At 47.3% G+C, this 20,250-nt stretch overlaps 1 protein-coding gene across 3 annotated transcripts in view; it reads left to right on the top strand.

Moving 5' to 3' along the window:
* Positions 1-20,250, top strand: part of SNPH (syntaphilin) — a 103,380-nt gene that overhangs the window by 16,968 nt on the left and 66,162 nt on the right. The window contains exon 1 of one of the 3 annotated variants that reach the window (XM_068263512.1): positions 13,919-14,035. The exons of 1 other annotated variant lie outside the window; for it this stretch is intronic. In XM_068263512.1, the coding sequence (XP_068119613.1) occupies positions 13,924-14,035 (112 nt within the window). In that variant the 5' untranslated portion in view covers positions 13,919-13,923. Of the gene's footprint in view, positions 1-13,918; positions 14,036-16,095; positions 16,153-20,250 lie in introns of those variants that run through there. One more of the 3 variants, XM_068263513.1, reaches the window with a different exon arrangement.

Genomic DNA, 20,250 nt, shown 5'->3' with positions numbered 1-20,250 from the left:
GTGACACCCTTTCTTGGTGTCACTCACACTCTGTCCTTCCTATTCCTAGCCTGACCCCTCCCTCGGGAGAGTCTCAGGCTTACGCAAGAAACGTGTTACTGTGCAGTACTCCTTACTGCTGTGCACCTGAGCAGGTGCAATCCTCAAAGTATTTCTGTTGCACCAAACACTCTTATTACGCAGGTGTCCAGAGGTTAGAGATATATCTGATTATCGGTGATACTGTAGATCATCAATAATCGGGTATATATCTGTATTCTCGGTGATACTGCAGATCACCGGTAATCAGACCCTCTCTGTGTTACACCGATCGTTACAGAACGGCAGACCAAAAATGCAAATGGACGCACACACCGACCGTCTGGGCGCACTTACCACTTCGGTGGATACCATCAACCAAGTGCTGGGTAATCACCGGGCGTTAATTGACGCTTTGTCCGGGTCTTTACAAACCCTCCAGACGGCTGTGGATAAAGTGCGATCTCCTCCTAGCACAGACATACGTATGCCTGTACCTGAAAAATTTTCCGGTCACAGATCTGATTTCTGAAATTTTAGGAGTAGAGTGTTATCATACTCTGAGTTGAGACCTAGATCTTCAGGAACTATGGCCCAAAGGGTTACATTTATTAAGACATTGTTATCAGGCGATTCTCAGACTTGGGCGTACAGTCTACCCACTGGAGACTTAGCCCTAACCTCTGTAGATGAATTTTTTAAAGCTATGGCAATAATTTACGACGATCCAGACATTGCCTCGACTTCTGAGCGAAAGCTCAAGTTGTTACGTCAAGGCAAGAGTCCGGTCGAGGAGTATGCTGATGAATTCAGAAGGTGGTCAGTCTCAGCCAGGTGGGGCACCTTTGCCCTGTTAGATTGTTTCCTATCAGGGTTGTCAGATGAGGTCTCTGATCTTATGTTAAGTCAGCCTGAACCTAAGACCATTGATGAGGCCATTTCATCGGCCATCAGGATCGACCGTAGGCTACGCTATCAGAGACAGACCCGAGGTAGAGACCATGTAAGGATGGTGTCCTACGTTGTGCCTCCTGTGACTCCACCTCCTCCTGTTTCGCCTCCACCCGAACCAATGCAGATTGGTCAGTCAAAGTTGTCTCAAGTGGAACGGAGACGCAGGATTTCAGAGCAGTTATGTCTTTATTGTGCAGAGGGGGGTCATAGAGTACAGAATTGCCCTAAAAAATCGGGAAACGCTACTGCCTAGGAGTAGTTGGGGGTAATACCCTTGGCGTACAACTTTTACCCCTAGATGATAAAAGGTTGCTTCTTCCTTGTACGATTACCTGGGAAGATAAATCTGAAGTCACTGAGGCTTTCGTTGATTCAGGCTTAGCGGCAAATTTTATGGATTACGAATTTGCTAAGAAATTGGGTATTCCGCTCACCCCGGTAGCACCACCTATCCAAGTTACGGCAGTGGATGATTCCCCCCTGCAACGTAACCGTCCTCTGTCTCAGACACCAGAGGTGGGAGTCACTATAGGGGTGCTGCATAGGGAGAAGTTGGTTTTTTTTGTGTTACACATGACAACCTCCACTATCATCCTTGGCATGCCTTGGTTGCACCTTCACTCCCCTCAGATTAATTGGGCCACTGGTCAGCTAACTAGCTGGTCAGCCCATTGCCTTGATCATTGTTTAGTGAGGGTAGCCTTGGGTCAGACCAGGATTCATGTGGAGGGAGTGCTGGAACAATATTCTGCATTTTCTGATGTGTTTTGTCCCAAAGCTGCAGAGAAACTGCCTCCACATCGCCCTTTCGATTGCCCCGTCGATCTCCGATCTGGTTGTATGCCCCCTAGAGGTCATCTTTACAATTTGTCTGGGCCAGAAAAAGTGGCCATGCGAGAGTACATCCGTGAAAACTTGGCTAAGGGTTTTATTCGCCCTTCCCGGTCGCCTGCCGGAGCAGGTTTCTTTTTTGTAAAGAAAAAAGACGGAGGCCTTCGGCCATGCATTGATTACCGGGGCCTGAATAAAATCACAGTAAAAAAAATCGCTATCCATTGCCTTTGATAGACGATTTATTCACTCAGGTCACCAACGCCAAGATTTTCTCGAAATTGGATTTGCGGGGTGCATACAATCTGGTGCGGATCAGAAAGGGCGATGAGTGGAAGACGGCCTTTAACACACCCGATGGGCATTACGAGTACCTGGTGATGCCCTTCGGGTTGTGTAATGCCCCGGCCGTCTTTCAGGAACTCATTAATTAACCAGCCGGGCGGTATGGACGAGCTCAGCTCGTCCATCACCGCCAGAGGCTGCCGCTCAGGCCCTGCTGGGCCGATTTACATCAAATAAAAAGCAGCACACGCAGCCGGCACTTTGCCAGCCGCGTGTGCTGCCTGATCGCCGCCGCTCTGCGGCGATCCGCCGCGTGCAGCGGCGAAAGAGGGTCCCCCCCAGCCGCCTGAGCCCAGCGTAGCCGGAACAAAAAGTTCCGGCCAGCGCTAAGGGCTGGATCGGAGGCGGCTGACGTCGGCTGACGTCCATGACGTCACTCCGCTCGTCGCCATGGCGACGAGGTAAGCGAAACACGGAAGGCCGCTCATTGCGGCCTTACGTGTTACTTCTGGCCGCCGGAGGTGATCAGAAGAACGCCTCCGGAGCGCCCTCTAGTGGGCTTTCATGCAGCCAACTGAAAGTTGGCTGCATGAAATAGTTTTTTTTTTATTAAAAAAAACCCCTCCCGCAGCCGCCCTGGCGATCTTAATAGAACGCCAGGGTGGTTAAGTATTCAGGGAGGTGTTGGGTAAATTTGTTCTGGTATATCTGGATGATATACTAATCTTCGCAGATAACCTCTCTGGGCACAGGGCTCATGTCAAATTCGTGCTGCACAAGTTAAGACAGAACATGCTTTATGCTAAATTGGAGAAATGCATTTTTGAGGTAACATCTGTCACTTTTCTGGGGTACATAATTTCCACCTCGGGCCTTTCTATGGATCCTGCCAAAGTCTCTGCTGTCCTGGAATGGCCTCAGCCTGTGGGACTAAAATCTCTCCAGAGGTTTTTAGGATTCGCTAATTACTATAGAAGGTTCATAAAAGGGTACTCCACAGTCATAGCACCCCTCACCAGTCTTACTAAGAAAGGGGCAGATACCAACCACTGGTCACCCGAAGCTCTGGCTGCTTTCTCCACTTTAAAAGAATTGCTTTGCTCTGCACCCATTTTGAGACACGTCGACACCTCCTATCCCTTTATTGTGGAGGTGGACGCTTCGGAGGTCGGGGTAGGGGCTGTGCTGTCTCAGCGTTCTGGGTTGCAGGGAAGATTACACCCGTGTGCCTATTTCTCTCGTAGGTTTTCACCAGCAGAGAAAAACTACAATATAAGCAACAGGGAGCTCCTAGCCATTAAATTGGCCTTCGAAGAATGTCGTCATTGGCTAAAAGGAGCAGAACATACGATTACCGTTTACACTGATCACAAAAATTTGGAATACATTGAGGGGGCTAAGAGATTGAGTCCCCGTCAGGCTCGGTGGTCACTGTTTTTCTCGAGATTCAGATTTGTAATTACGTACACTCCGGGTAGTAAAAACATTAAAGCGGATGCTTTGTCCAGATGCTTTGAGCCAGAGACAGCACAGCCCTCAGACCCAGAGACTATTATCCCACAGAGAGTAGTGTTGGCAGCCACAGAGACCTGGAAAAACTGGATGGAGACTTTAAGTCCCTTCCAGCAGGATGTCCCTGAAGGAAAGCCTGAAGGGGTGATGTTTGTACCCCTGCCATTCCGTCTCCAGATATTGCAGATGTTCCACTCTCACAAAAATGCTGGACATCCTGGGGCCACTAGAACACAGGATCTTGTTGCTAGGTGTGCTTGGTGGCCTTCATTGGCAACTGACTGCAAGGAGTATGTTAGAGAGTGTGCAGTATGTGCAAAAAGCAAACCCTCCCGTCTGGCACCTGTGGGAACGTTGCAGCCTTTGCCCACCCCGAGTGAACCATGGACCCATTTGTCCATGGATTTTGTGGGTGAGCTTCTGAGGTCTGAGGGCATGTCGGTCATTTGGGTGGTAGTCGACCGTTTCAGTAAAATATCCCATTTTGTGCCCCTGAAAGGACTCCCCTCGGCCCAGGAGTTGGCCGATCTTTTCATCATCCACATTTTCCAGCTGCATGGCATTCCGGAAAACGTTGTGTCAGATCGGGGAGTCCAATTTGTTTCTAAATTTTGGAGGGCATTTTGTCATCAAATGGGCATGGAACTGTCATTTTCGTCGGGCTACCACCCACAGACCAATGGTCAGACTGAGAGAATGAATCAGTCGTTGGAACAGTTTCTAAGATGTTGTGTTGCGGATGCGCAAAATGATTGGGTCAAATTCTTGCCGTTTGCAGAATTTGCGCACAATAATTTGAAAAGCTCTTCCTCTGGATTTTCTCCATTTCAGGTGGTAACTGGAAAGTTGCCTAAGTTCTCCCCACTGCCAGTAGCTTCCACTCCGTTTCCAGCTTTGGAGGCCTGGCAAAATCTCTGATTAGGCACTTCGCTATATCTGATACTCCATTGCAGATCTCTGCTTGTCTTAGGATTCCGCATCTGTCTCCTGTCTCTGTCCCTGATCTGTCTGTCTGTTGCCGACCCGGCTTGTCCGACCTTGAGAGCTATCTCCCCAGTTTAGAGATAGCTCACAGACCTGGGGGTGACACCCTTCCTTGGTGTCACTCACACTCTGTCCTTCCTATTCCTAGCCTGACCCCTCCCTCGGGAGAGTCTCAGGCTTACGGAAGGAACGTGTAACTGTGCAGTACTCCTTACTGCTGTGCACCTGCTCCTCAAGTGCAATCCTCAAAGTATTTCTGTTGCACCAAACACTCTTATTACTCAGGTGTCCAGAGGTTAGAGATATATCTGATTATCGGTGATACTGCAGATCATCAATAATCGGGTATATATCTGTATTCTTGGTGATACTGCAGATCACCGGTAATCAGACCCTCTCTGTGTTACACCGATTGTTACAGTGTGCTCTTCATGTGGAGATTATTTCCTGGCTCCTTTGAAAGTGAAACCGTCACAGCTCACATGTTAATAAATCCTGTGAGAGCCCGCAGTATAGCCATGAGAGATGCTCGGCAGAAGGTGCATTCTTCTTCTTGCATCATCTCTCTCCTGTGAATGAGCCACTAGCTTGAAGATTAAAGCACACCTGTTATACCTCCTCACATAAAACACATTTCTGCAAAGCATAGCTGATATTCTGAGGCAAAATCTTCAGCTGTTGTCGAGATGCGGGGATTCCCTCTTAACAATTTATCATGTGAACAGGACTTCTCAGAAGCTGTAAACAATGTAGTCCCTCTCCTTAGCAGATTTTTCATGGGCTACGCCCTTTTCCAGTCTCAGTATGCCCGGTCTTTTTAATGCAAATTATGACCTGTATGCCTGTTCCTGTTTTCCTGTATCTAGGCAGTGGCTGAATTTTTAACCAGGCATGTCCACAGTCCATCACGGGGGCCAAATGCAGCCTGCTGAGCCTTTTCTGGTGGCCCCCAAAGCTCTCTAAAGTTGTTAATTCCATGCAATGCAGCATGCAGGGGCTTTCTTGTGTAGTGCTCTGTCTGATAACCTACAGGCGAACAGCCATTGATTAAAAGCCACCACTATTCCAACAGTAGTAACTGCCACTGATTACCAGTTGCTACTGTGATAACTGCATTCCGTTGGGTTGTTTCCCATGGAAATGTTTTATTTGACAAAATGGCACAGGCATAGTGCACCAAATGGCAATCAGCAAAAATTGGTAGTGGTGGACTTACCTCCTCCAAGTAGACACACAACGACTGTAGTAAAGACAGTCAATATATTTTCTTTATGAACTCCAAATATGCAACGCGTTTCGCAGGTTTGATCCCGCTTCATCAGGCAATAACAACGGAGCAATAGCATATGTGGTCAGTAGAAGAGCCAGGCACCTTTTATCCTTTTGGCGCCTCTGTTCTCCTGCATAATATTGAGTCCACCCTGGGTGGAGGGTTGAACCCCCTTTTTTCTCATCTACAGAGAGCGAATTCTTATTCCTGAGTGGGGTCAGGAAAATCTCCCCACCTGCCTTTACAGTGGTTGCCTAATGGTAACCCTGGTTTGTGATTATTAATATTTACTCTATCTAGTAACCATTTACCAGTACATATTACACTATTGGGGCTCTTGGTGTTCCTTATTTTTATCGAATTGCATTGAAGTCAATTTGCGGTTAATAGCAATAGTTAATAGCGATCATTCCATACATTCTGGAATTAACAAAATTGGGTATGTTAACCTATTTTGGTTCCTGGACGTAGAAACTACGTCCAGGAACCATGTGTGCTACTACGCGCACTCCCGGCCGCGGATTCGGTAGCCAGGGAATCAATGTATCGGGCTATGGTGCCCGATCACTGATTCCTCTCCCCCGCTGAAAAAGCGACAGCTTCTCTCGGAAGCTGCGCCTTCTCTGGCCGTTCCCTCCCCGATGCGCCACTCTAAGCGTGTGTTACGCTTAGAGTGACGTCATGTAAACAAACTCATGGCCGCCATCTTGTGGCCAAAAAGTAATACTACAACTGAAAATAAAAATAAATTAAAATGAACACACATTTACATTATAAATCTATTGTTTACCCCCCACCCTTCCAAAACTACCCAAATAAAATGTTTACTATAAAAAAAAAAAACCATTACAATTAAAAAAAAAAAACGTAAATATTTACCTAAGGGTCTAAACTTTTTAAATATCAATGTAAAGATGAAATATTTCTATATTTTTTTTATTTTAAACTTGTTAATAGTGATAGATGCAAAATGGAAAAAATGCACCTTTATTTCCAAATAAAATATTGTCGCCATACTTTGTGATAGGGACATAATTTTAATGGTGTAACAACCGGGACATATGGGCAAGTACAATACGTAAGTTTTAACCACCCTGGCGTTCTGATTAAATCGCCAGGGTGGCTGCGGGAGGGTTTTTTTTAAATAAAAAAAAAACTATTCCATGCAGCCAACTGAAAGTTGGCTGCATGAAAGCCCACTAGAGGGCGCTCCGGAGGCGATCTTCCGATCGCCTCCGGCGGCAAGAAATAACACGGAAGGCCGCAATGAGCGGACCTCCGTGTTTCGCTTCCCTCGTCGCCATGGCGACGAGCGGAGTGACGTCATGGACGTCAGCCGACGTCCTGACGTCAGCCGCCTCCGATCCAGCCCTTAGCGCTGGCCGGAACTGTTTGTTCCGGCTACGCTGGGCTCGGGCGGCTGGGGGGACCCTCTTTCGCCGCTGCACGCGGCGAATCGCCGCGCTGCAGCGGCGATCAGGCAGCACACGCGGCTGGCAAAGTGCCGGCTGCGTGTGCTGCTTTTTATTTGGTGCAAATCGGCCCAGCAGGGCCTGAGCGGCAGCCTCTGGCGGTGTTGGACGAGCTGAGCTCGTCCAGACCGCTCAGCAGGTTAATTATGGAGGCATGTATTATTTTAAAGCTATAATGGCTGAAAACTGAGAAATAATGAATTTTTCCATTTTTTTCTTATTCTTCCTGTTAAAATGCGTTTACAGTAAAGTGGCTGTTAGCAAAATGTACCCCCCAAAGAAAGCCTAATTGGTGGCGGAAAAAACAAGATATAGATCAGTTCATTGTGATAAGTAGTGATAAAGTTATAGGCTAATGAATGGGAGGTGAACATTTCTCACGTGAAAACCACGGAACCTGAATGGGTTAAGGAGAACAGCGAGTACCTTGTAGTTTATGAGAAAATCATTTTTAAAGTTATTATAGGAAAAATATTTTTTTAAATGCGGTTAAATGACAGATAATGTATCTACCTATCGGTAGTGTAAATTTACAAAGATCAAAAGAAGGGGCAGGGAATTGGTCCCCTTCCACTTCCTTCCACATAACCAAAACTGATCCCCTTACACCAGGGGTGTCAAACTCAAATACAAAGTGGGCCATAATTGAGCTCTGGGACAAAGTTGCGATCCAACCTCAATGTCTAGTGGCCACCTATCTCCCTTATAAAGTTCCCTAGTGTCTACTAGCCCCCTCCATCCCCTATACAGTTCACTGATGTTAAGTGGACCTCTCTCCTTCATCTGTACAATTCCCTGATGTTTAGTGATCCTCCCTCCCCATACAGTTTCTTGATGTTTAGTGGCCCCTTCCTTCCCTTATACAATTCCCTGGTGTCTAGTGGCCCCCTTCTCTCTTCTATACAGTTCCCTTGTGTCTAGTGCTGTCCCTCCCCCATATGGCTTCCCTGGTGATCTAGGGCTTACCCTCCAATATAGCTTCTCTGGTGGTCTAGAGTGGGCCAAACATGATGCAAAGTGCTGAAACCACCTGAGGGCCAAATCTGATGGCTCCAAGGGCCAGATTTGGCACACGGGCTGGAGTTTGACATGTATGCCTTACACAGTGAATTTCCAGCAAGGGTTTCCAGGTGGTCAGTACGCAGTGCATAATGAACATCTGGCAACCTGGTGGAAATGGCAATGCTTTGGCCCGGAATCTCTGTACAGTCGCAATACTGTTGTATAAGGATCCCTAGCAAATATACCTCTTGTTTGCTTTATTAACCATTTCCAATACCTTTTCCCGATTACCCACTTCCTCCCAGCACCTCATTTTTTCAGGGTGCTGGGGGGGACATGGATAATCAGGAAAAAGGACCTAATGTGGCTGTCTGGAGGGTCTGTGACTCCATGCTCTAGAGCGAGGAGGTGACCTGACATCTGTGGCAGGGCCAGTGCCAGCTCTGAGCCCTTGCACGAGCGCCAGCATAATTCGATTATTACATGGTGCTCTTTGCATCAGAGAGGATCTAAGTGTCGTACTTTGGCTGACACTTTGATCCACATAGGGGACGACATGCCGGACCAGATCTGGCAGCCCCCCACGATCGACAGAATGGCACAGAAGAAAGGAATTAAGCTGAGGCAGATGGGGCTGTCGATGATCAGATTGTCTGACTTTTTCCTGACACTCTAAACAGAAGAAGATGGTGCTGTGCCGGATTTTATCAGCAACAGCACCATCTAGCACCACATTTTCCTATGTCGGAGTATTGGGCCTATAGAGGAAAAAGCCAATTTCGGACTATGTCTGAACCAGGATTGGAAAGGGTTAAAAGTATTTTTTTTTTTTAAATTTTTTTGAATGATGTGGGGTCCCCCCTCTGAAGAAGAATTTTTAACCCCTTGTCATGTATTCAGGCTGGTATAACCAGAATGTTGATCCCAGACCGCGTGGGGCTCTGCAGCCCGAGCTATACCAGCCTGCTTGGTCCATGATAGGTGGGGGGGCCTCTGAAAGAGATGGATGGCAAAATCTCCCCCTCTCCCCCAGAACCCTTGTCTATACCATGGCTCATCCCCACCTCTGCTGCAGAGGATCAGCAGGACAGCCAGGCAATTTGTTTAAAAGGAAATAACTATGGCATCCTTTACATCTCTCTCATTTCATTTGTCCTTTTTAAAGTGTACCTGAGATGAGGACTTAATAAAAAATAATATACATACCTGGGTCCTCCTCCACTTCCTTGTTTGTCTGTAACTGGCCCTAGTAAGTTGTCGAGTCAGCGCAGTCCATCCAAGCGCACTCCTGTCAGCGGGAGCATTCTGCATCTGTGCCAGGGGCGTTGCTAGCCCCATAGATCAGTGGCACGCACCCCGGATCTTCTGGGGTGCCCCGGATGTCCCCCAGGCAGAGTCAGCTGTAGTGCCTCAATGGCAGGCATGCTGGGAGCTGTGGTGCATCAATTGTGGGTATGCTGGGTGCTATGGTGCCTCTATGTGGTCATACTGGGTGCTGTGATGCCTTCATGGGGGCATGCAGTGAGCTGTGGTACTATGGGGGCATGCTGGGAGTTGTGGTGTTCCAGTGGGAGGCCCGTGGGAGCATGGGAGGGGTTCCACCAGACGCTCAGGGAATGCTCTGGGGAAACTGCCAGATAACCTGGCAGCAGGATAGCCCATTCCAGGCCCGGATTTACATCACAGGAGCCTATAGGTACAGATGTTCTGGTGCCCTACACTTCATCCTCCACAAAACCCCACCAAACCCCACTGCAAATGTGCTCACCGGCTCCACTGTCACTTCTCCCTTACTACCTCTACCCAGAGAAGCCACAGGTGTCCCTTAATACTGAGTGTACTTCTGGCTACCTAATACAAGGAGCTAGAGGTGTCCCCAGGTATCAGGCAGCTAGAACTACCCCTCTCATTTATGCTCCACTAGGGACGGGAAGGAGGAAGGCACTCGAGGAGGGAAGTAAGCTGCCTTTTCATCATTGGGCGCTTCTAGGCATGTGCCTACAGTGCCTTATGGTAAATCCAGCCCTGCCCCACCCAGCAGAAAGCCAGACCAGCCAGCACAGAAGCCAGGTAACTCTGTCTAGTCATGTTAAATGACACTGCCTATTTATGTGATATGCTGCATTTTGTTTTTTGTATTAATGCAGAAGAGTCTTCATCCAACATTTTGCTGGGCAGTCCTACTTAGATCACTGTTAAGTTCATGTAAATTTGGCTCCACCCATGACTACACCCACATTCTGGTGCATGGCCACACCCATTTTCGTGCTGGAGTGCCCAAAAGTGCCCCGGATCTCTCAGGATCCTAGCAACGCCCCTGAATTCTGTGCAGTCGCAGAATGCCCCCGGGAACAGGAGTAAGAAAAGGGAGCGCGCGGCTGGGTCTATGGCTAAAAGTATTAGAGGCAGAGGATCAGCAGGCTAGCCAGGTGACTGGTATTGTTTCAGAGGAAATAAATATGGCAGCCTCCATATCCCTTTCCCTTCAGTTGTCCTTTAATGCGACTGTTGTTTTGTTGTGGGCTGTTACATGCAGTTACTGGGCTGTTACATGCAGTCCTTTTAATTCCTTTTTTTGTATAGCGCTTTTCTCCTGTCGGACTCAAAGCGCTTGTGAGGCATCCACTAGGACACGCTCTATAGGCAGTAGCAGTGTTAGGGAGGCTTGCCCAAGGAACTCCTTACTGTGAATAGGTGTCGGCATACTGAACAGGAAGAGCCAAGATTTGAACCCAGGTCTCCTACGTCAAAGGCAAAACCCTTAACCATTACACTATCCAGGGAAAAAAGGGAATCCTGGTAGACTGCCTGAGAGCGGAGCTGTGGCGAGGGACACATAGGCTTTCAGGGGCTGGAGTAAGCCCAAGTAAGTTAGGGCTGGTGCACACCAAGAGCGTTTCTGAGCGCTTGTAAAAATGCTAGCGCTTTGAAAAGTGCTTGGCTAATGTAGTTGAATGTGATGGAGCACACCAGAGCGATGTGATTTTTTTTTTCCCCAAACGCAAGCACAGCATTTCTGAGAAGCTCTGAAAAGCGCTGAATGAGAGTGATTTTCCAAGCTTTTTTTTTTTATTATTATTATTTTTTTACCAAACCAGTACACTTGCAGCTCTACTGCACCTAAATAAAAAAAAAAGCTATACAAAAACGCTCCAAAAATTGCTATATATAAATAGAAAATCACTAGGCACATGCCTAGAATGTCCTTGAAAAATCATTTCTAAAAGCGCTCAGCATTTGCACTGGCTGATTTCCCGGATGTATCCTTGAGGACACTGTGTTAAAGCAGTAGGATTAGCCATACTATGCCAGGGGGAAAAACACATATATACAGTAAATAGATAAATACTTGATCTACTTGCATAACACATGTATTGTACTGTCCACATTTGATTTCAGTGAATTTTATATAGTAAATGAAGAGAATTCTGTTCCTGGGAACCATGTCTTTTGCCCACAGTTTGAGGCTAAATACTGATGTCATTTCTTCCCTTAAGTTTTTTTTCTTTTTTCCTCCAATCCTGAGTCACCTAAGCCTTACCTGTAAACACAAGTGAGCAGAAGATCATGTTTCAGCTAGGCAGGGAAATAAAGGGCAGAGGAGGAATATATTATAGATAAAAAGAACCCCCAGCATGCAACTGTTTTGCAATGGGTATTAAAGGGCCAGTGCTTCTAAGGTATATGATTACTCCACCCATAACCGCAGAACATTTTTTGAAAGTTTTGAATGCAGGATTACCATCTTTATCACTTAATACACTCAGACCAGTTGCTGTTGAAATTTGATTTTTATGGTGACCATCCCGCTTTAACCCCCTTGGCATTATGATTCTTTACGGATTTTAAGGTCTAAAAGCGGTGCTATTTTTTTGCACCCTTTCATACCCTAAAACCTAGAAAAAAATCATGCTGCCAGGGAGATCTGCAGCAGTTTAGTTTACAATCACTCACCTCCCTGGCTCCAGCGCTGCAGTTATGCCTCCATCCTCCGGGTGGAGCTGCAACTGAAGCGAAATAAATAAAAAATAAAAAGATGCTCAGCTATGGAGAGGGAAGGCTCGGGGTCCTATAGAGCCTTGCTGTTACTCTGTTGGCCCCCTTGTTCCGGTGATGTCATGTTAGAACTAATCTGTACCGCTGCAGGAGCCTTCTGAAGTCTTCGGGAGCCTGAGTGCTCCTGAAGATGGGCGGCGCTGTGCTGCGTCTGCGCACGCAGGCCCATTGCGTAGCCACCCGTCTCGCAGGCGCAGCATGGAGTCGCCCGTTTTCGGGAGCACTGGTGCTCCTGCACACTTCCAAAGCCTCCTCCTGTGGGAGATTTGCATGGCGGTGACTGTGTTGGAATGAGGGGACCTTGAGAAGAATGGGAAGTATCTATAGGGAGCCTTCCCTCTTTCCATAGGTGAGTATCTGTTTTGTTTTTTTTAATTATTATTATTATTTCCCTTCAGGATTGCTTGAAGCCTGGTACACACATCCAATTTTGATTGGCTGCTCATTGGCCAATTTTACCACTTCCATGTAGTATGAGAGCTTACCTGCACAATCTGTACATTGTATTCAATATCTGTTGGCCGCCATGCTGCATGGAGGTGGCCAGTGTGGTCAGTCATTGGCCAATCGAAATTGGCTGTGTGTACCAGGCTGAACAGAAACCATGCAGAAGGGTAATCACACAGAACTCCACAGATGAAGTCATTACCTTTTAGCTATAAAGTGAGTTAGGATTCTGAATCTGATCATCCTTAGGCCTGGAACCCACTACAAATTGCTATTGCTAATTGCAATCGCTAGCGTTTTGTACGAGCGTTTTTGGTAGCGATTTTAAAAAGTGTAAGGTTTTTGCCAGCGATTGTGTAGAAATTAGCATTTTCCATTATGATTGGTCCTTTTAATTTAAATTTTTTTCCAGTGTGCAAAATCCCTCTGTGCAGGTTTTGATGAGCGATTACACCAGCGTTTATATACTTTACATTGCAGAAACGCTAACTGCTAACACTAAACTCAAAAAAATGCTGCATGTCCTGATTTTGCGATGTGGTAATCACAATCGCTCCAGTGGAATTTGGCCCATCCATTAACATTAGCCGAGCGTTTAGGGAAATCGTAAGCGGTTTCAATCGCTCCCTAAACGCTCAGAAAATCGCTCTAGTGGGTTCCAGCCCTAAGGGCTCTTTCACATCAGCAGCCGCTTTCCTGCACGTCTTATATGCCCTGCGGCGTTTCGCCGGGATGTAGCGGTGCGACGCATTCAGCGGCAGTAATAATTAACCCGACGGGAAAACTATGGCTCCCGTCGATTAAAAGCTCCCGGATGCATCGTACCGCAACCCATTGAAACGCAGCATCGGGGGTGTGAAAGGTAAAATGAAAGTCTATGGACTTTCATTTCACCTTGGTTAACGCAAAGTTTCGACTTTGCGTTAAAAACGCAGCAAATGGGCTCTGATGTGAAAGAGCCCTAAGTTCAGATTCAGCCCCATCTGAAGACCGAGAGAAAAATCTGGAAAGTCAAATGTTACATTGGCCATTAAGTACTGTCAACTGCCATGCGTGATCTAGTGCCTGCCTGTCTCTTTAAGTGAAAGTGCGATGACGCATCTCCCCTCCTCCCCTCTCCTCTCCCCGGTGTCCCCCTGCCTCTCCTCCCCGCACTCCTCCTCCGCCGGCCGGAGCTGCGGCAGCATCATGCAGAGCCCCGCAGGTGACACACGTTGAGGGGAGGGGTGCTGCATGCTGTGTGTGCACCGGGGCTATGCATGCTGGATAGGGGGGTAGATAGGTGTGTGCACCGGGGCTATGCATGATGGATAGGGGGTGTGCAGCCAGAGGTGGATGGATGGATGGATCATGGATGTATAGCATTGTGCACGGTGCTCCTGTTTGTATTCGGCGATCCTCCAGTACACAGCTGACGTGTATATGAGAAATTTGGCATCCTGCCTCTGTTTCTAGTTGTGATCTACCTCAGCTGTACATGCTGCTAGTCTTGTCATCTCTTTATGTTGTGTGTTATTACATATGTTAGTGCATCTTCCTAACAGGTGAAACTTGTTACAAGCAATTAACCCTCTCCAGCCACCTGGGGCTTGCATTGCATGCTGTTTGTGAAGTGTGGATAGTTGTGTTAGTAGATCCTGGCTGCAGATTCCCCAAATTGGAGCAGTTGTCATCTGTAATTGCCCTTGTTCTGGACTGGTCCTTATCTTCAGTAGACAAAGGTGACTCTGCTTGGAGGGGAGGTGATTGTTTGCATGCTTAGTTACACATGAAAGTCTATGGAATAGGTCCTTATATTGTCAGAACAGTGTAAAGTCTAGAGACAGGTGATCATTGCTTGGTGTGTGAGTGACACAGGGACACCTTAGTGGAAGACCTTCAGCAGGGCCAATTTTGCATATTCAAGCAGGCTTGTTGACCATACTTGCATGTAGACTTAATTTTTTTTTATTTAGGCCCTTGTTAGCCAACGGGGCACCTTGACTTGTATGTATGTTGAAAAAGCTGCCCTTCTCCTTATAGGCCTGAGTTACACTACAAGTTTGCAGTTTGCTTGCCATAAAAGCCATGCAGTTGCTGAGCACATCTTGCCTGCCGGTGATTAATCGTGCCTCATTTCTGTAATGCATAGTTGTCAGAGCTACTTTGGTAATATAATATGTATTGATTGATTGACTGCCGGAGCTTGTGGCCACACAGGCCAATTATGGTCCATCCCTTCATCACGTACTCAGCATTGTATAGCAACGCAACCTTTGTCTCTAGCCAATAACTTGCCATGGGCTTGTTTACATCATCTCATTCCATCAGCCCTTCTCCCCATACATCTGTGCTGCCATTTTCTGTGTTCCCCAGGGGAGGGGGTGTCACTGTGCTCTGCTTTTGTGAAGGTCACATATCTGCAGCTGTACCAGAGCCAGCATTCAGTGTCATGCCTGCAAGCTTGAGGGATCTGCTCTATGTTAGCAGCATCTGTGTGGGTGGATCTCTCCAGCCCAGAACTCTGCAAATCTGTGCCGGCTCAGCAACGCTAGCTGGTTATTTCTGTACACTGCAGTGGTTTGCAGCCCCGTCCCGCACTCCTGTGTACATTACTTGGATTGGCCTGCTCACCTAAATCACTGATGAGCTTACAGATTGTGCTGCTCCACACGGATCTGGGCAATTAGCTGGAGTGATCTTGGCGTCAGGGGACGTGCCTTTGCTGCTGATGAAACTTGCTGGGCCCGAGTTGTGGGTGTTAAGTGTTGCTTCCAGCTAGCAGTGGGTGGAGGAATTGGGAAAAGGGGGGGCTGAATCTGACACAGCTTGGAATCTTAATTCAGCATCATCTCTGTTGCTATAGCAACCCTGTGCAATGAGTGAAGGGCAGGATGCCCAATTCAGTGTATGACATCATTCCCCTCCACCTCCCTCATCTTAAACTGTGGCAATGGCATCTTCCTTATGGTCTTGTGTGTAGGCAGTGTGTATTATGGTATAGGCTGTGAATAGATATTGTCGTTATTGCTCGCTGTAGCCTGTATGTATGTTTCGATAATATGGAAAAAAGTAAGGGGAGGTGTTTTGTTTGTGTAACAAACTGCAGATCTAAGCCAGAAGAAGCTTTTAAATCACACAGAAAAATGCTCAGCGTGACAGAATTATAATGTTAATTTGTTTCCGTTGAGGGCCTGGGGCTCCTAATAATGAGAATGGGGAAAGCAAGTACATGTGTTAAAGAGTACCGGCTGCACAGTCGGAGCCATGGGCTCACGTGGCTACTGTGCGGCCTTGACATGGAGAGGGGCTGCGCTCAACAGTGGGCTGTAGATCAGCACGGTAAGCCTCAGTAGGATCCTGATGCTTCCATCACTTGCCTAACAATCCACCAGGCTTTAGGCGCTAGGCGTTTACAAGACTTTTTGCTGTGATACTCCTAGTTGTTGCCTGAGGAAGCGGGAGTATACCTGCAAAGCACGTTGCTTTGTACTTTGGAGTATGTTAATACATTTTATTTTGATTGAAATATTGACAGCTACATGTCTGCTTTGGGGAGGCGAGTCCACCACGACCTCCCTAGCAATTTTTAGAAATGTTTGCATATTTTATTGTTTTGGCGCCTCTGTTCACTTTCTGCGATACCAGTGTCCACCCCGGGTGGAGGGGCGATATACCCTCATTTTCCTGAACTACAGAGAGCGAGATCTTAGCCCTGAGTGGGGAAAGGCCTTAAAGCCAATGGGTACCATTTAAAAAAAAGAAAGTCAGATACTCACCTAAGGAGAGGGAAGGCTCGGTCCTAATGAGCCTTCCCTCTCCTCTCCCGGTGCCCTCGGTGCTGCGCTGGCTCCCCCGTTCGCGTCCGCCGCCGCAGGGACTTCGGAGGTCTTCGGGAGCACTCGGGCTTCCGAAGACGGGCCGCTCCATACTACGTACGCGCGCGTCATAGAGGGCGCTCGCGCATGCGTAGTACGGAGCGGCCCCGTCCTCGGGAGCCCGAGTGCTCCCGAAGGCTTCCGAAACATCCCTTCGGCATGCGGAAGTGGCAGTATTTGACCGAACTGGTCGAATACTGCCACGGGGGATCCTGCGCGGGATCGGGCACCGGGAGAGGAGAGGGAAGGCTCATTAGGACCGAGCCTTCTCTCTCCTTAGGTGAGTATCTGACTTTTTCTTTTTTTTTACCGGTAAACATTCACTTTAATCTCCCCACCTGCATTTACAGTGGTTGCCTAAGTGGTAACCCTGGTTTGTGAGTATTAATATTACTTACGTTCATTTCTCTCGATTACCAATACGTACTACACTATGGCCTCAATTCACGGAGTTTTATCAAACACTTTATCAAACGTTTGATAAACGTTTGATAAATTACCTCATGGGTAAAATCTAATTTTGAATTCACTAAGGTGTTATATATTTATCGAATGTTTTACCGATAAAACGTTCAACAAATATATAACACCTTAGTGAGATTTTACCCATGAGGTAAATTATCAAACGTTTGATAAAGTGTTTGATAAACGTTTGATAATGCTCCGTGAATTGAGGCCTATATTGGGCTCTCCTTCTTTTGTAGGACTAAGGCCTCGTTCACAGGCAACGCAGGTGGCCATGCGGTCGGAACGCAACGCGCCTGATCGCACTGCCATTTGTGTGGCAGTGCTTGCAAACTTCAAAAGAAATGCATGTGCAAAATCTCCTTTGCCATATGTTCCACTCCTCGAACGTAGACTGTGGCTAGCGGGGGACATCAACAAGGGTACGTGGTAGGTCTGAAGTCCAGACAAGCCCCGGGTGATGATAGCCATGGCCGACGTCCGAGGAGTGAAACATTGGGCATGTGAGAAACGCTTGCAAATTTTTGCGATCTTATATTTGTATTTCTTTTGCAATTTGCAAACTGAATTTAAAGGTCTTGCACCGTAGAAGCACTTATTTATTTTTAAGTAATAAGGATGCCAATCAGGCAATCCAAAAGTTAAAATCACTATTACTTTTCTTTTTGATAAATTATCATTCCCCAGTCTATTTGGTACACAGAAAATTTGGTAACACAAAAGAGAAGTTGCAGGGCATGCTGGTTTTTTTTTTTTTTTTTTTTTTTTTTTGCTTCTCTACTTCCCCACAGACTTAACTAATGCAGCCTGATTGGCTGAAGCCTCTTTCCCTCCTGTTTTCCACTCCCAGACCTCTGTTCCTCTCTGATTGGCCAAAATTTATCCAGCTGAAACAATGTACTTTCTATAGTGAAGGGTGGGCAAATCAGGCAGAGGAGACTAAGGGCGGATATTACATCATGGCTGGCTTCAAAATAGCCACAGTAAATATGGAAACTGTCTAGAATAGGATTCTCTACTTTTCTTTTATAAATTTCACAGGAATCATAACGTGGACAGTGCAATACATATGTTATGTAAGTAGAGCAAGTATTTATCTACTTATATTTTTTGTTTTTTTTCCTGAGATAGTATGGCTGACAGCTCCTCTTTAACCATCTCCCGACTGCGTCACGGTGATGGGCGTGGCCGTGGCGGCAGCCCAGGACCGCCTAACGCCGATTGGTGTAAAGTCCTGGGGCTGGGGTGTGCAGGAGATCGCACGCAGGGTGCACGCGCATCTCCTGCTTGAGGGGCGGAGCTCCGCCCCGACTTCAGTCTCCGAGCGGCTATTGCCGCTCAGGAGACTGTTAGACGGCGAAATCGCCGTCTATTTACATAGTGCAGCGCTGCGATCAGCAGCAGCGCTGCACTGAGGACAGCCGTGTGACACGGCTGTCCCCCTGGGGGACTCGGAAGCGATCCGCTGTGATAGGCTGAAGCCTATCACAGCCGATCGCTGTGATAGGCAGACGGGAGGAGGGAGGGAGAGTAATGCGCAGAGGGGAATTATTTTTTTTTTTTTTTGAAATGACACAGAAAATGTTTGTTTGTAAACAAACATACCTGGGGGTGATCAGACCCCACCAACAGAGAGGTTAGAATCTAGTGTGTGTGTGTGTGCATGGGAGACCCTCAATGTTGGCTAAAGGTACAGCACGTCCCCTGAGCAACCTCGTTCCCCCTACTCGCCCCGCCTATCGGAAGCTGCTACATTGTGGGTCGTTCCTTCCTTCCTCCCTCTCATGTAACAGAACAGAATGTGTCGCTAGCCTGTGTCTGTCCATCATGCCCTGAGGAATGGAGTCCCGATAAGTCCTGGTGACAGTAATCTGAACTCTGTACTTAGCTTTAGTGAGGGCTGAACCAGAAGTGTGTGCGGGGCAAATTGGATTAAAGTGGACCCAAACTAAAAATACAAGATTTCAGAAATTAAATCTATTTTATAAATTATAATAAAAAATAGCCTTTTTTCAGCTGCATGATGACAAATATAAAATATTTTACATTTATTTGAGAAACCCCTCCCTTCCTTTCATATTGCCTGCAAATAATCCGGGAAACTGGTGGAGTAGGAGGTGTCTGGCAAAGGAGGAATTGCTAATGGCTGCCACCTGTATAACCCTAGTTATGGAAAGAGGAGGGTGAAAAGCAGGCACTGAAATGCTCATAGGCTTGAAGGAGTGTTTATTTATTTTTGTATGTGTCAGAGTGGTGCAACTAAATATTCTGAATTAAAAAAAATTTTGGTTTCGGTCCGCTTTAATAAAGCAAGTTGTGCAATCATTCTTAGCTCCTGAATCGGATTAGCATTGTGCTAAGTGCCAGTTCTGCTCTGCTAGTTCCACTAACCCTAGATCACTAAACGCTGACCTGTCCAGCTAAATATGACCTTTTAAAGTAGAGATGGTCAGTGAGATGCAAGTAATTCCCACTTGCATAAGTTGTATGCAGTTTGGCATTGGGCCAGTTAACCACTTAGGCGTCGGCAGGTCGCAGTGGTGTTTCCATGGAAACGTCAGTTCACGGAGGGTGTCTCTGTGAACATCCCGCGAGCTTCCGATTGCGGCTCGCAGGCTAAATGTAAACACGCGGGGCAGAAATCACCTGTGTTTACATCAGACGGTGCTGCTGTTGCAGCAGCGCCGTAAAGGAGATCGGCGATCCCTGGCCTCTGATTGGCCAGGGATCGCCAGCATCTGATAGGCTGAAGCCCATCAGAGGCAGTACAGGACGGATCGCCGTCCTGTGCTGCCCATGGGAAGGAGGGGAGAGAGGGAGGGCGGAATAGCGCTGCAGAGGGGGGCTTTGAGGAGCGCCACACAGAGCGGCGGCGATCGGACCCCCCAGAAGGAAGGGCTGAAGAGCCCACGCAGCACAGATCAACCAAAACACCCCTGGTCCTTATTGTCCAGCTTCTCCCTGTTTATATTGTAGATTCTCAGCAGAGGCAGCTATGAACCATCTATGGGTCAGTGCACACCAAAAACCACTAGCGGATCCGCACACGCTACCGGTTGTTGAAGTGGTTTTTCAGAGCGATCCTAGGCATGTTTAG

The sequence above is a fragment of the Hyperolius riggenbachi genome, chromosome 12 (genome assembly GCF_040937935.1).
Source record: "Hyperolius riggenbachi isolate aHypRig1 chromosome 12, aHypRig1.pri, whole genome shotgun sequence".
NCBI classification, from domain to species: Eukaryota; Metazoa; Chordata; class Amphibia; order Anura; family Hyperoliidae; genus Hyperolius; species Hyperolius riggenbachi.
The sequence above is the reverse complement of the archived record's forward strand: the minus strand, read 5'-3'. Positions and strand labels throughout refer to the sequence as shown.